Source organism: Phlebotomus papatasi, chromosome 3 (assembly GCF_024763615.1).
Source record: "Phlebotomus papatasi isolate M1 chromosome 3, Ppap_2.1, whole genome shotgun sequence".
In the NCBI taxonomy this organism is placed as follows: domain Eukaryota; kingdom Metazoa; phylum Arthropoda; class Insecta; order Diptera; family Psychodidae; genus Phlebotomus; species Phlebotomus papatasi.
Window position 1 is genome coordinate 81,375,875 of NC_077224.1, and position 13,593 is coordinate 81,389,467.

At 34.6% G+C, this 13,593-nt stretch overlaps 1 protein-coding gene across 6 annotated transcripts in view; it reads left to right on the forward strand.

The window, feature by feature from the left end:
* Nucleotides 1–13,593, forward strand: part of LOC129806038 (protein kinase C and casein kinase substrate in neurons protein 1) — a 44,138-nt gene continuing 30,545 nt past the window's right edge. For 2 of the 6 annotated variants that reach the window (XM_055854348.1, XM_055854352.1), the window contains exons 1-3: nucleotides 52–323; nucleotides 566–696; nucleotides 772–881. In XM_055854348.1, the coding sequence (XP_055710323.1) occupies nucleotides 593–696; nucleotides 772–881 (214 nt within the window). In that variant the 5' untranslated portion in view covers nucleotides 52–323; nucleotides 566–592. Of the gene's footprint in view, nucleotides 697–771; nucleotides 882–13,593 lie in introns of all 6 variants that reach the window. The other 4 variants (XM_055854349.1, XM_055854353.1, XM_055854350.1 and 1 more) reach the window with 4 other exon arrangements.

Sequence of the window (13,593 nt, forward strand, 5' to 3'; positions counted from 1 at the left end):
GGAGAAACACGCCCCGGTGACAGCGTTCGCAGCGCCTCAACTTGCCGTGAACTATTTTTGACTTTCTGATGACGACGAGAATTTTTTTCAAAAGAATTTCGGGAGAGTTTTCTTTGCGTGAAAAATGTGTCCCTGAGCTGTGAAAAAGTGTTGTTGTTGTGAAGAAAATAGTCCAGAGTGTGTCAAGTGCATGGTAGAGGAGTGCGATTGTGCAGCAAGTCCCTGAGATTGATGTTCTAATCGAATTAGCGATAAGTGCGTATCTTGTGAGGTGTTTTGTGAAGAAGACACTTTTCTGTGTTGGAAGAAAAGCGGCGAATTCAGTGAGTTTTGTGGCTCAATTGCCCATTTCTATCTCGCTCTTTTGTGGTGATTTTGGGCCGTTCGAGGGGTGTTCCGCGGGGTTCCGGACTGTGCTGGGAAGTGTGTAGGCGGGTGGTCAGAAGAAAAAAAAAGTGGGAAAACGCCATTGTGGCTCAATCAATAATTTTCCAGGCCACTGGGATAGGAAGTGGAGTGAACGAAAGCCACAGCTTATTGTTGTCTTTCTCACTCGATTTCGCAGAAGACTAATTGGGCAGAAGTGACGGACATGTCACACCACAGCGACGAGCAACTCCTCCAGGCCGGGAGTGATTCCTTCTGGGAGCCCGGCAACTACAAGAGAACCACCAAGAGGATAGAGGATGGATACAAGTGAGTCCTCCCGGACATATTCCCATAAACAAAATCCCCGGATCATTTGGTCCCTGGCAATCTCTTCCTTTGCAGACTCTGTACTGACCTTCAGACCCTCATTCAGGATCGTGCTGAGATCGAGAAGGCCTACGCCAAGAACCTCCGGACGTGGTCCAAGAAGTGGGGCGATCTCATTGAGAAAGGTAAATAGCAGATGATTAGGTAACATACCACTCCATGGCACTATCGCGAGTGCGGGAACGTTGGGGCATGATAGTGTGAGAGGTTTACGCGAAATTAATGTGAAAAGATGGGAAATCTTTCAGGGGAACTCAGTGAATCTCACAAAATTCTCTTTCTCTCCTCAATTTCCGGCTATTCTTCGTGGATTCGTGTCAAGAACTCAAAGTAGGTTTCAGTGAACTTGAGATAAAGATTCTGTGATAACATTTAAAATGGGATTTGGAATGACATTTTAGTGATTCGTCACAGTGTCCATCGTTGTCACCAACAGCCTAAAATTTAGCATTTTACTCTAAAGTTGTAAACCATGCACTGAGAGATATCCGAAAAAGTTAAAATAACATTCCGGAAATGTTTATTTTGCCCTGCATTATTGATCCGAAATCTGTGTAAATATTACGCTTTTTAGGTGTATTAGGGGTTAAAGTTACCCTTTTTATGTTAATTTTATCCTTAAAAAGGTGTAAAATTAATATTAAGAAATGTTGATATATTTTACACCTCAAAAGTGTTAAAGTTATGAGCAAAAAAAAATGTTATCGCCCCCTTTTTTTCTCAGTGCGGAAATGTTTATTTTACCCTACAGTATTGATCCGAAATCTGTGTAAATATTACGCTTTTTAGGTGTATTAGGGGTTAAAGTTACCCTTTTTCATGTTAATTTTATCCTTAAAAAGGTGTAAAATTAACAATAAAAATGTTGATATATTTTACACCTCAAAAGTGTTAAAGTTATGAGCAGAAAACGGTTATCGCACTCCCATTTTTTCTCAGTGTGTAAACGCTGTAAACCGTTGTGGAAAACGACTAATTCGGGTTTCAGACCTAATACCCTAGACACACTTACGACTTAAGCCGAGAGACGGCTTATCGTAGTTATAATCAAAATAACGATCAGACAATATTTCCATCAGTTTCTGACTAATCCATCTCCCGGCTTAAGCCGAGAAACGGCTTAATTAGTTAGAAACTGATAGGAATTTAGGCAAATCATTACATCGATTATAGACGTTGAACCGTCTCTCGGCTTAAATCGTAAGTGTGTCTAGGGTATAAGATCCTTGACAGACCTGAAGATTAGCCGAGAGAAAGCTTAGCGTAATTACATTAGAAATAATGGTTAAAGAGCATTTACATCATGTTCCACTAAGCCATGTCTCTGCTTAAGTCGTAAGTGTGGCTAGGGCATAAGGATTCATATAGACTCAGGCTGATCCTCTAGAATAATTTCCCTTATTCACTTTTAACAGTTAAGATTTATCCCGAACTGTTATACACTGAGGACTTAGAATCATCGATTAGAGGTCCTTGGCATAAATTTCCTTTACCTAAACTTTTACTATCAAATTTTACAGGCTAATACGGGCTTCAGCCAAAGACTTAGCTATCTGGCTTAACTCTTCTAATTCCTTATTAGGCACTATTTTTTAGAAAATATTTGTTTAGAATTGGATATTAAACGCAAATGCTGCATTAGATTTTGAAAAATCAATAAAATTGCTTGTTATTTAGATTTTTGAGACCTTCGGGAACTAGGCTAAACCTCCAGTCTGAAGCCGACATAAGCATTCTCTAGGATCAGGCTTATGTGCTAAACAGACTTACGGCTTAAGCCGATAGGCGGTTTAGTCAGAAACCGATAGAAATATAATCTGATCCTTATTTTGATTATAATTACGTTAAGCTGTCTGGAAAATTTTGGAAAATTTTGACTTTGAAGTGATTATTATAGTTAAACAGTCCATTAGATCAGAGGCGTGCAAGAACCGTTGAAATCGAATAAACGTCAAATGAAACAAGTACGTCAATGGTCAAATCGCTACCAGAACAAACTTAGTTTGACGTTTATACGGTTTCAAACGGTTTTTGCACACCTCTGCATTAGATTATGAAAAACCGGAAAAACTAATAAAATTGCTCGATATTTGAGGTTTTAAAACTTTCGGAAACTGGGCTAAACTCCTATACGGGCTTCAGAGCTTAGACTTAGCCATATGGCTTAACTGCTTTAATTTTTTACCTATCAAGATTTTTTGCAAAAATTTGAATTAGAATTGGACTATTAAGGACAAAAGACCGGGAACTGGGCTAAACCAATAGTCTGAAAACCGCTCTGCTCTGAATACTGCTTAAGGCTTAGCCTACTCTAATTTCTTTTCAGACAAGATATTTTTGTAGAAAACTTTGACTGAGTTATGGGTACTAAAGGTAAATGATCTATGAGATTCTGAAAAACTCAATAAAATTACTTGTCAATTAAAATTTAGAAGCCCTCGAGAATTGTATCAAACCTCTAAAATATGCTTTTAAAATAAGATTTAAGATTTAGATTCAACTACCTAAATTTTTATTTATAAAACACGATTTCTAGAATCCTTTTTTACTTTCTGTTATTTGGTTCCTTTAAGAAAGAGGCCTTCCATTTTCGCCAATGACCTTTATTCCTTCCCTTGGATATTTCAAGGTCAAAATTCAAACTTCTGTGTCGGGTATACTTCTTATCCAATTTGGACAAAATTTTATTCATACGAAAGGTCTTGATATTATTTACTGTTAGAACTCAAAGAGAGAGCAGTAATATTCACTTTTTTCAACTTATGACACGGGTAGAGGCTATATACGATAATAGATATCGACTTCTGGTTTTCGATGACCCCCACAAGTCAACATTATCTAGGACAATCTTTTTTTCTTTTTCCCCCCACTCCCTACTTTATTTTGAAAACGGTTCCTACGATTTCTTTAATTTTCGAATATGTTTTATATACATTGTTCGAAAATCATTTGGATATCTAATTTTCGAAGATTAAAGTTTAAGCACTTAAGAGGGCCTATTTTTCACCCGATTTGCATAAATTTGGATTTTTTGACAGATTTTGAAATTTGCAACCCGATTGCATCGGAATTAATCGGTCATGCGTCGGTATAGTACCCGGAAACGATTTACCTCTTTCGGATTTACTTCTTTATTTGTTCGAAGGGGATTGTATTTAGGGGAAGTTTCTCAGGCTTCGCACACACTCTGGTTTCGAAAATTTAATATTTTTCCAATATTTCTTTCTTCTTTTGTTTGCCATTTCAGCAATTTATTAGAATTTTAAATTTATTGAAGATTTTGTTGTTAATAGACCAAAGGATATGAAGGTTTTGCAGGGAAATCAATAGTAAAGCAAATAAATTCTCCTCCAAACATTATTTAGCTTCACTAGAAACTGCTTATAAAATCTCGTGCAGCTTTATAGCTCTCAGAGGAGTGATTCGAGCTGCAGAAGTAAATGATTGATGTGCGAGCATGTTCTTTATTCCCTCGAGCGTCGTATGACTTTTCAACTCAAATTACCTTGTGAGAGCACACGTGGTGGCTTACTTTATTGGGCATATATGTATCTCACATGAATTATACGGATAATGTAAAATTTAGTAAATCACGGCATTCAAACCCAGGAAGGGCAGAAAATGCATGAAAGTAGGTACATAAGAATATTACTTGCCGTGAAATAGCTCTAACTGCACATAAATTTAAGCCACGCCCTTTTTTCGATTTATGTATTGTTTATTAAAAAGTTTGAATGTTTAATTGAAAGATATTATCAAATTTTAGCAAAGTAAGGCAAAATTTTAAAAATTGTGAACTTTGATTATACAAAGGAAACCTGAAATACTTTTGTTTCGATTGCTTTCTTAAAAATACTTTAAAAATCTTTGCAACATAACAGTTTACAATTTAATTTCAAAAATATCCTTGGCTATACAAAAATTCTATTTAGTATCACATTATTTTTTCAGTATATTTCTTTAACCTTTAGTCTTCTGAAAGAAATGAGAAATTTTGAATTTGTTGAACCCTTATGCAACAATTTGGATAGAATAATTAAAGAATGGTGATTCAATATTTCTCACGATAGTAATTAAAAGTGTGCTTGTGTTTGCATTAAATCATTGCTCACTTCTCTGATTAGATTACAGAAAGTGAGAGAAAGAGGTGTAGTGGGAAGAGATTGTGGGGAAATTTTTAGGTGATTGCGTCAGTGTATTGGAAGCATTGGATGATACTGTGTATAGTTGATTTACAATCTTTTTATTCATACCTCAATCTCATTAACATAATAATTTACTATTCGATGGCAAGCTTAGGAGTTTCTTCAGCTAATTCTTTTATTGCTCGAACTCCACAGGGAGAGCAATATTGTATAATCCCCTGGTTTTTTGACACGTAAAAATGTCCATTTTCACCCCCTGAAGATCTTTTTTTGTCATATTTTGCGAATTCCATCATTTCCAGTAGCGTAACGTTGTTTATCCGTCCGGGCGGCTGTTAGTAGAGACGGAGACCAAACGGTTAAAGATAACGGCTCAGGGACTTCAGATGACAAATAAGCCTATCCATGGATCAATACGAAGCCCCTAATTTTTCCCCAATCCTTCCGTTGATATGATATCTTATATGATATTTAGGTTCAGTTTTCGGTCAGGTCGCATTAAACGCTTTCGACACTTTTTAAGTATTTTAGCACAAAGTTAGGAAAAATCTAGCAAATTCTACGAATGTTACTTCTGTATCCATCAATGCTTGCTCTTCTTTTAGCAAAAAATACAAAATCTATAATCAAAATTAATTTCGTACTTTGATAACATTTCTACAACTTTTACGACGTTTCTGTGTTTTTAGAAATATTTTTCCTTCACTAGACATATTTCCGTGTTACTAAAAACGTGTCCGTTGTTCTAGAAATGTGGCCGTATTTCCAAAAGCATTTCCGCTACTCTAAAGGCATATCTGTTTTCAAATAATTTATGCTTTTCTGGAAATGTTTACGTATTTATAGACACGTTTCTGTGATCCCAGAAACTTTTTTGCTGTTCTAGAAAATGTCTTCATAATACTAGAAACATTTCTGTTATTCTATAAATGTTTCCGTTCTACTAGAAACGTTTTCGTTCTTCCAAAAAATGTATCCGTATTACTAAAAAAGCTTCTGTGCTTTTAGAAATGTTTTCGTTCTACTATATAAACGATATCGTTTTTCCAGAAATATGTACGTCCGTATTACTAGAAACGTTTCTCTTCTTCCAGAAATGTGTCCGTATTACTAGAAACGTTTACGTTCTACTAGAAACGTGTTCGTTCTTCTAAAAATGTGTTCGTATTACTAGAAACGTTTTTGTTCTTCTAGAAATGTTTTCGTTCTACTAGAAACGTTTCTGTTTTTCTAGAAATGTTTTCGTTCTACTAGAAACGTTTTCGTTCTTCTAGAAACATTTCCATTTTATTAGAAACGCTTCCGTTCTACTAGAAACGTTTTCGTTCTTCCAGAACGTTTTTTCAAAAATGTGTCCGTAGAAACGCTTATGTTCTTCTAGAAATGTTTTCGTTCTACTAGAAACATTTTCGTTCTTCTAGAAGTGTTTTCGTATTACTAGAATCATTTCTGTTCTTCTAGGAGCATTTACGTTCTTCTGGAAACGTTTTAGGTCTTCTACAAATGTGTCCGTATTACTAGAAACGTTTTTGTTCTATTGGAAATGTTTCCGTTCTACTAGAAACGTTTCCGTTCTTTTAGAAACATTTCCTTTATTCTAGAATTGTTTTCGTTCCATTAGAAACGTTTTCGTTCTTCAAAAAATGTGTCCGTTTACTAGAAAGATTTTCGTTCTTCTACAAACATTTTCGTTTTTCTAGAAACGTTTCCATTTTACTAGAAACGTTTTGGTTTTGCTAGAAACGTTTTCGTTCTACGAGAAATGTTTTCCTTCTGCTAGGAAATATTTTTGTATTATTAGAAAAGTTTCCGTTCTTTTAGGATTGTTTCTGTCTTACTAGAAGTATTTCTGGAAATGTTTTCATATTTATAGAAACGCCTCCGTGCTTCCAGAAACAATTTTGATGTTCTAGAAACTCTAGAAACCTTTCCGTGTTTCCTAGAAATTTTTCCGTTCTATTATAAATACTTCCATGTTACTAGAAGTATTTCTGTAGACATGTTTCCGTGCATCAGAAGTGCTTCCATATTCCGTGTTTAGAATCTAGAATGTTTTTCATGTTTTCAGAAAAGTGAGCATATCTTTTGACTGAATAAGACGAATTTTGAATTCAGTTGAAAGATCTTACAGTTTTAGAGAAGTTTAAATCTGTTTCAAATGGTTTAATTATTACTTTGCAACTTTTGAAATATTTTCAAGAGATGTATGAATCGGTTTAAGTCAGTTGCAACTAATAGAAATAGGGGGGTGACATTAGCTCTGAAAAATGCGACCAGTTTTAGTGTAAATTTTTCCCTGTCTTCTTACACATTTCACGAGATATCTTCAAAACTACGTAGGTTGCCAATTTGGGGTTTTCGGTTGCCTATTCTATATTAAATTGGCTTTTATTTTGTATTTGTATTTTTTGATAATTCATTCCACAATGCCAGAAAACAGCTAATAAACTCAAAGATTTTTTCGGCACGTTAGAAACATTTGGGAAACATAGGAAACGTCATGCCTCTTAATAGAAAGTTTAAATTTGGTAACACTATGCTTTTCCTCATGTTCGACCGCTAAACTGCTAATTTTATTGGAAGAATTCGAGCATTTGGCAAAGCTTAGATGCTTTGCCACCCCTTTTTTGATAGACTCTTTAAGAAGACTACCGAGTGTGGAGAGATGGTGAAAAAGAGGTGCGATAAGCAAGCAAAATATCGGAGACATTATTTGTTAGGTCGTTCTGTTGGGATTGGAGAAAACACCTACACGTTTTTCATGCTACGTTTTCAATTAAAGTCAATCAATCGGGTCTTGAGTATATATATCGCGGTATAAGTGCGAAGGTGAGATAGATAAGAGAAGTTAACATAGAGTCGCTATAGCTGACGATTCGTTCGGAATCTGAAAATATTGTATGCAAAATCACCAGCAAGGTCATTGCTGTTGGATTCACGACGATGAGCAATTTAGCGACGTAATGAGGCCAAGTGGCGCGCGCATTTCTTTCTCTTCACCATCGGAATTTATTCTGGGGCATGGAGAGATGGTATCCATGACAGAGAGATGAGGGTCCATCGAAAGACCTCAGGACAAAAAAAAATGGGGGGAGACCAAACTGACAAATTGATGCTTTATAAATTTTCATTGCCACGGCCACATTTGAACTGATGTATGACATATTTCAATTGGATGTGACGATAAATGGGATTTTTATTGCACTCTTCCAATCAGATAAACCCTCATTGGACTTTTCACACCAAAAAGCCCACACATTCTCGACCAAAGTGGCCTCAGTTCGACATAGAGAGAGGATGCAAAAGCCAAGGCACGAATCACATAAATGCTATGAATATTGTAGTGATAGTGCTTGGACATTTGCTTCTAAACGAAGAATATTACTTCTTCCGTTAGAAAAAAAGCGTGATTGACTTGAAAGTTCAGTCGATAGAATGATTCTATTCTTAGCCATCGTTGGAATGCGATTATAATATATATTTTTTGAATATATTAAAATGCTGAACATCAGTTCAAAATCCCACGAAATCATGATTATTATGCCCAACGCACAATAACTTTTGTTAGTAAATATGTTTTCAAAATTTCCTATGAGAGTGAGCAAGATGACTAGATCTAGGTCTCACTCACTCTCATAGAAATGTCAAAAACATGTTTACAAAACAAATGTTATTATGCGCTGCTCATTACAGCATAAAAAACAACATGATTTCTGTCATTTGGAGAAAATTTTCCAGGTGGGAAGAAGGTTATGTTGCAAAGATTGAGGTTTAGTCAGTAAACACATTACTTATATGAGCTGTTTTAGTCATCAAAAATCATAAATTATGCATTGCAGATAAGGAAGATACAGATGTAAATTTACAAAAGTTTTTCTTAAGTTTCTACTGTCAAAACAAATTGTGCCTAACCTCAAAAATTCTATGACATTTAGAGAATTTTAAAACACGAAAAACTGATATGAAGTTCGTGAAAAAGTTAAGCATTTTGTACAAAAAAAATACTTTTTAGTAAACAAACTTATAAATTTGCTGCAAGAGAATAATTATTATACAGGTTATGTAGTTTTTAGGCAATGAAATTCTCCAATACACAAATTAATTCGAAAAAATTTAGGTTATGCCAAACATCCCAATCAACATTTTCTTTCCGATTGGAAAGCTGCCCAAATTTCGTCGACACAGTGTCGACAGATATTGGACAGATAATTTTCCAAGCGCTTGGAAAAATTTCTGTCCAAAAATTTACCAATTGGACAGAAATTGGACAATTATTGGAAATTTTTCTTTCGAAAAAATTTCGACTGAGTCTTTCGAGATTTTGTCGACAAAAAATCGACAAAATTCTTACCATGTTCGTTGGATTCTTCTTCTTCTTTGCTTTTCTGTTCAGTTTCTTAGTGCAAGCAATCATGTATCATAGATATCTTTTTACCTTTGCTTTACATTTTGAAATAAAAATGAAGGACCAAGATAATCGAGGATATTTGTTTTTGAACAAGTCTTAGAACACCTAGGGAAAGTTTTTTTTAGTCCCCCATATATTCGTGAATCGGAGGAAAATAGGTTTTTTTCAGAAATAGGCTCAATTGTTAGAAATCTCATCGAATAAGTAATTTAAAAACTTGAGTTTTCAACATATTTTTTTTTTATTTTTTAGAGGTAGAAGGGGTCGTAAAGTTTACAGGAGGCGTTCTTGTAGATGAGCATACTAGATAATCTTCTGGACACTCATGAAATCGATCATGTCAAGAGTATAGTTTGTGACGTCGGTCGAGACGACCAAAGGGGCTCTTTCTTGATTGTTCTTTGATGAGAGAAACGTGTCAGGGTAGTTTTTGGCGATAGACGAAGACGTAGCGACCACAGCGGGTCTCTCTGGAGGCTCCATTGAACACTTGTTTGTTGATAGAATCATATCAGGGCAGTTTTTGGTGATAGGTGATGACGAAGCAACCACAGTGTATCTTTCCGGACACTGAATTGGTGAGAAAATCATGTCAGCACGATTTGTGGCGATAGACAATGACGTAGTGATCACAGAAGGTGCTTCTGGATATTTTTTTTGATGATGAGAGGATTCTGTCACTGCAGTTTGTGACGTTGGAAGACGTAGAGATCCGAGAGGTGTTTTCTGGACAAATGTTTGATTCAATGAAGGCGCAGATGTACAATTCTGAGAGGAATTTCCTTGAGCAACATATTCATTGAAGTCTAACTGCGCGAGAGACATTTTAGGTTCACTTTTCTTTCTTTTCTTCTGCCTGTAGTCCAGAATATAATCTTCCTCATCCTCTGTCTCCAATTTCTTAGCATCTTGAAATGTATCAATTCTCTGCGCCTTCACTTCACAGTTGTAAATAGACCAGGATTTATCTTAAAATGACAAAAGATATTTATAATAAATCCAAAAATTGTGTTTACTATTTGCTTACCGGGAACTGTAGTGAGGTTAAGTCTCAGCTTCTCAATTGCTCGCAATTCTGGCGGTGGCCAGAAGAGTAATCCCTCCTGTTTCCAACTATCCGGAACAGCGATGATGAGACTGCGGTCGTCCTCAATTGTCTTCACGACTTTCCAACTTATTTTTTAAGATATTTTCTGCCAGAAATTGAAAGTGTGCTCACTGGAGAATTGACAGAAAGAATTAAGAAAAGACAAATAGATACGCGTAAATAATTATTACGCGTAATAATTTATTCGGAATTAATTACACCTTGTTATTTATTAATAAATTTTTCAACAGTCTGACTGACGCAGTGGTCTTGCGTTGAAATTTCAATATTATAAATGAGTTTTGTTTAATTATATATATTATATATTATTATATAATATTATAATATAATATAATATAATATAATATAATATAATATAATATAATATAATATAATATAATATAATATAATTATAATAATATAATAATAATAATGATAATATAATATGGGGCAAAATGTCATCCGGTTTATCGATAGATTTGGGCGTCAAAGCCTTTGTAAATTTCACAAAAAACGCTCAATTATGAAGAATCACGATAAAATAGGAAGAACTGCAGCGAATTTGAGCAAATTAGCTTTATAATTAAACGTGAAAATTGTCAGCAAAATTCGTCACCCGATTGGAAAAGATCCGATTGAGCGAGAGTCTACTGTAGTATTTTAACAGATTTTTAATCCGCGGTAGAGAAAATATGATATTAAACATTTCTAATACTTATTTTTCACCTAAATTGACCTGCCATTAAAACTTTTGTAAACTCCAACAGACAAAATAAAATGAAACGGGTTTGGGAGTCCGTAAACGTTCAGAATTTCCGCGACATTGGACAAAATGAGGATTTCAATTCAGTCCATAAAAGCTTCAAATACTCGCTAGAAAGGCTATCAACGAGAAAAAGGGTTAGAATAGTTGGAACAAAAGACAAGATAAGATAAGATTTTGCCAGGGGTCAGTTCTCCATTTCGGATTACCGATGCATCCAGGCCTCAATTGGGCACCTTATGCTAACCCACTCCTATTCTATCTTATCCTCCACACACAGTGCCGCTGCTATATCACAGCAGCCCATCTCGGTGTGTGTTTGGATCAGTTGACAGTGACTATTTGTATCGACTGAAGAACCACTTTCATGCCGAAACTCATTTTTTTCGTACCAACCTCTATTGCCTATGCGGTTCACTTTTTTGCTAATGAGTACCATTGGCATTACTATTTATTCATTCACTGGATGAATTCAAAGCCGATATGGCATCAGAAATCTTTTTCTGCTGCTGCTCAGCTTTGAACCCGAGACCTCACAGTCATAGAGCCACTGCTCTATCCACTGATCCACTGAGGCTCAACATAAGACAAAATGGGAGATGTTTGTCAGTAAACGTCCAAGAATACTATCGGGATAGGGTAAAGTGGATTGCTAGCATAGAAACCTCAAGAAAACTATATACATTAAGCCTAACAGGAGGTAAACATTCAATATACTAAAGAAAAAGTGCATAACAATAATTTTTTTTCCAAATAAATCTCCAAAATACCAGCGAGATGGGGCTGAACAGTGATTGTTGGCCGGAAAATATATCAAATACACGCAAGAGAGGATAAAAACATTTAGACTTTAAATATCTAAAATGCTTACAAGTTAAGGTAAGACGAAGAGTGACTGTTAGTCTGTAATAAATATCTCGAACACTGACTAAATAAGGCAAAATGAGGATTGTTTGTCCAAAAATTTCTATTTAATTTTCTTTGCTTTGTATTAGCAACATATGAACGTGAACCCATAAAAAATCTCTTTGGTACCAAATTGACGAACTTCTTCTTTCACGAGATTATTAAATTTTAAAGCATTTCCAGAATAGAGCATTCACAAATGTAATGATCACAAACGTGTAGAATACTCATGATAATTCATTTTTTTTTTCAATTCAATTCAATTTTATTCAATTTTTAGGAATGCAATTCAAAAAGAGTTATTAGAACATGCATAGCCATAAAGGCTGTGATTAATGTAAGTTCACAAATGTACTGAATACTTGCGAGATATGAATAACTGATGTTTTTAGATGGTAAATGGTTAGAATACCCGTAATATAAGACAAAACGGGGACTGTTAGTATGTAAACGATACTAATACTGTCAAGATAATCCTATACATTTTTATTGTAAAACACCTACAGAGCTTCTGCATAACACGGTCGTGAATATGCAATACACGTACTTATTCTACATAAAATTCTCAAGATTGTGTGTGAAATGCTACGGACCTCTATAGTAGTAAACTAATAATACGCTAATATACTTATGATTATGACTAAAGTCTTGAGATGACTGAGCTCGTATATAAAAAAGTAAGTTTCCTGACATACTATACAAATGCGGCTTTTTTTTAATTATCAATAAATGGGATGTGTGTTTTTCTCAAATATCGATGATATTCCAGGGGTTTATGCTCGAAAATCTTCTTTTCATTGTAGTTCACACGTATTGTGGGCATTTATAAAGGGCATTGTGTAAATGACCAGTAAAAAGTTAAAATTGATCAGTAACAATATTATCGTAACAGTTATATTATCGTCCAAATTTTGGCAAAGTGAAAATAAAGGGTTTTTATTCTGTCTGAAACAATTTTAAATATTAAATATATAATTAGACCAATTTTTGTGAAAATTTAAGTTTTTTGCTGACGATATTTAGATATTTCAATGCTCGTTTTTAATTTTTTACTGCACATTTTGAATTTTTTTACTGCTCATTTGTTTTTTTGCCTTTATAAAGTAAAGACATTATGTTATCTTTAATTGGAAGTATTCTTCTCTATAAAAGATCTATTTGGTTTGAGTCGCTTGTATTCCAAACGTTTTTGAACTTAAAGTCTCCATTTTGAGCTATAATTACCAGTATTCTGTATCAATAGTCCCTGATATGTCTTTTATCGTGAGCAGTGAGCACACTAGATATTTGTAAGATAATAATTCTGGCTTTAGCTTATCTTGCGAGTATATAGAGCATTATAAGCTAATAAACCGCATTTCGTCTTGTTGCAAATATTTTGTACGTAACTAACGTTTCATAACAACACTACATAAATATTATTTCTCATTATTGTTACGTCCATATTGAAATCATCCTATGAATTTATATAAGAAAAAATTATTACAAATATATAATAAAAAAAAGAAAAAATTGTTATAAGAGAAAG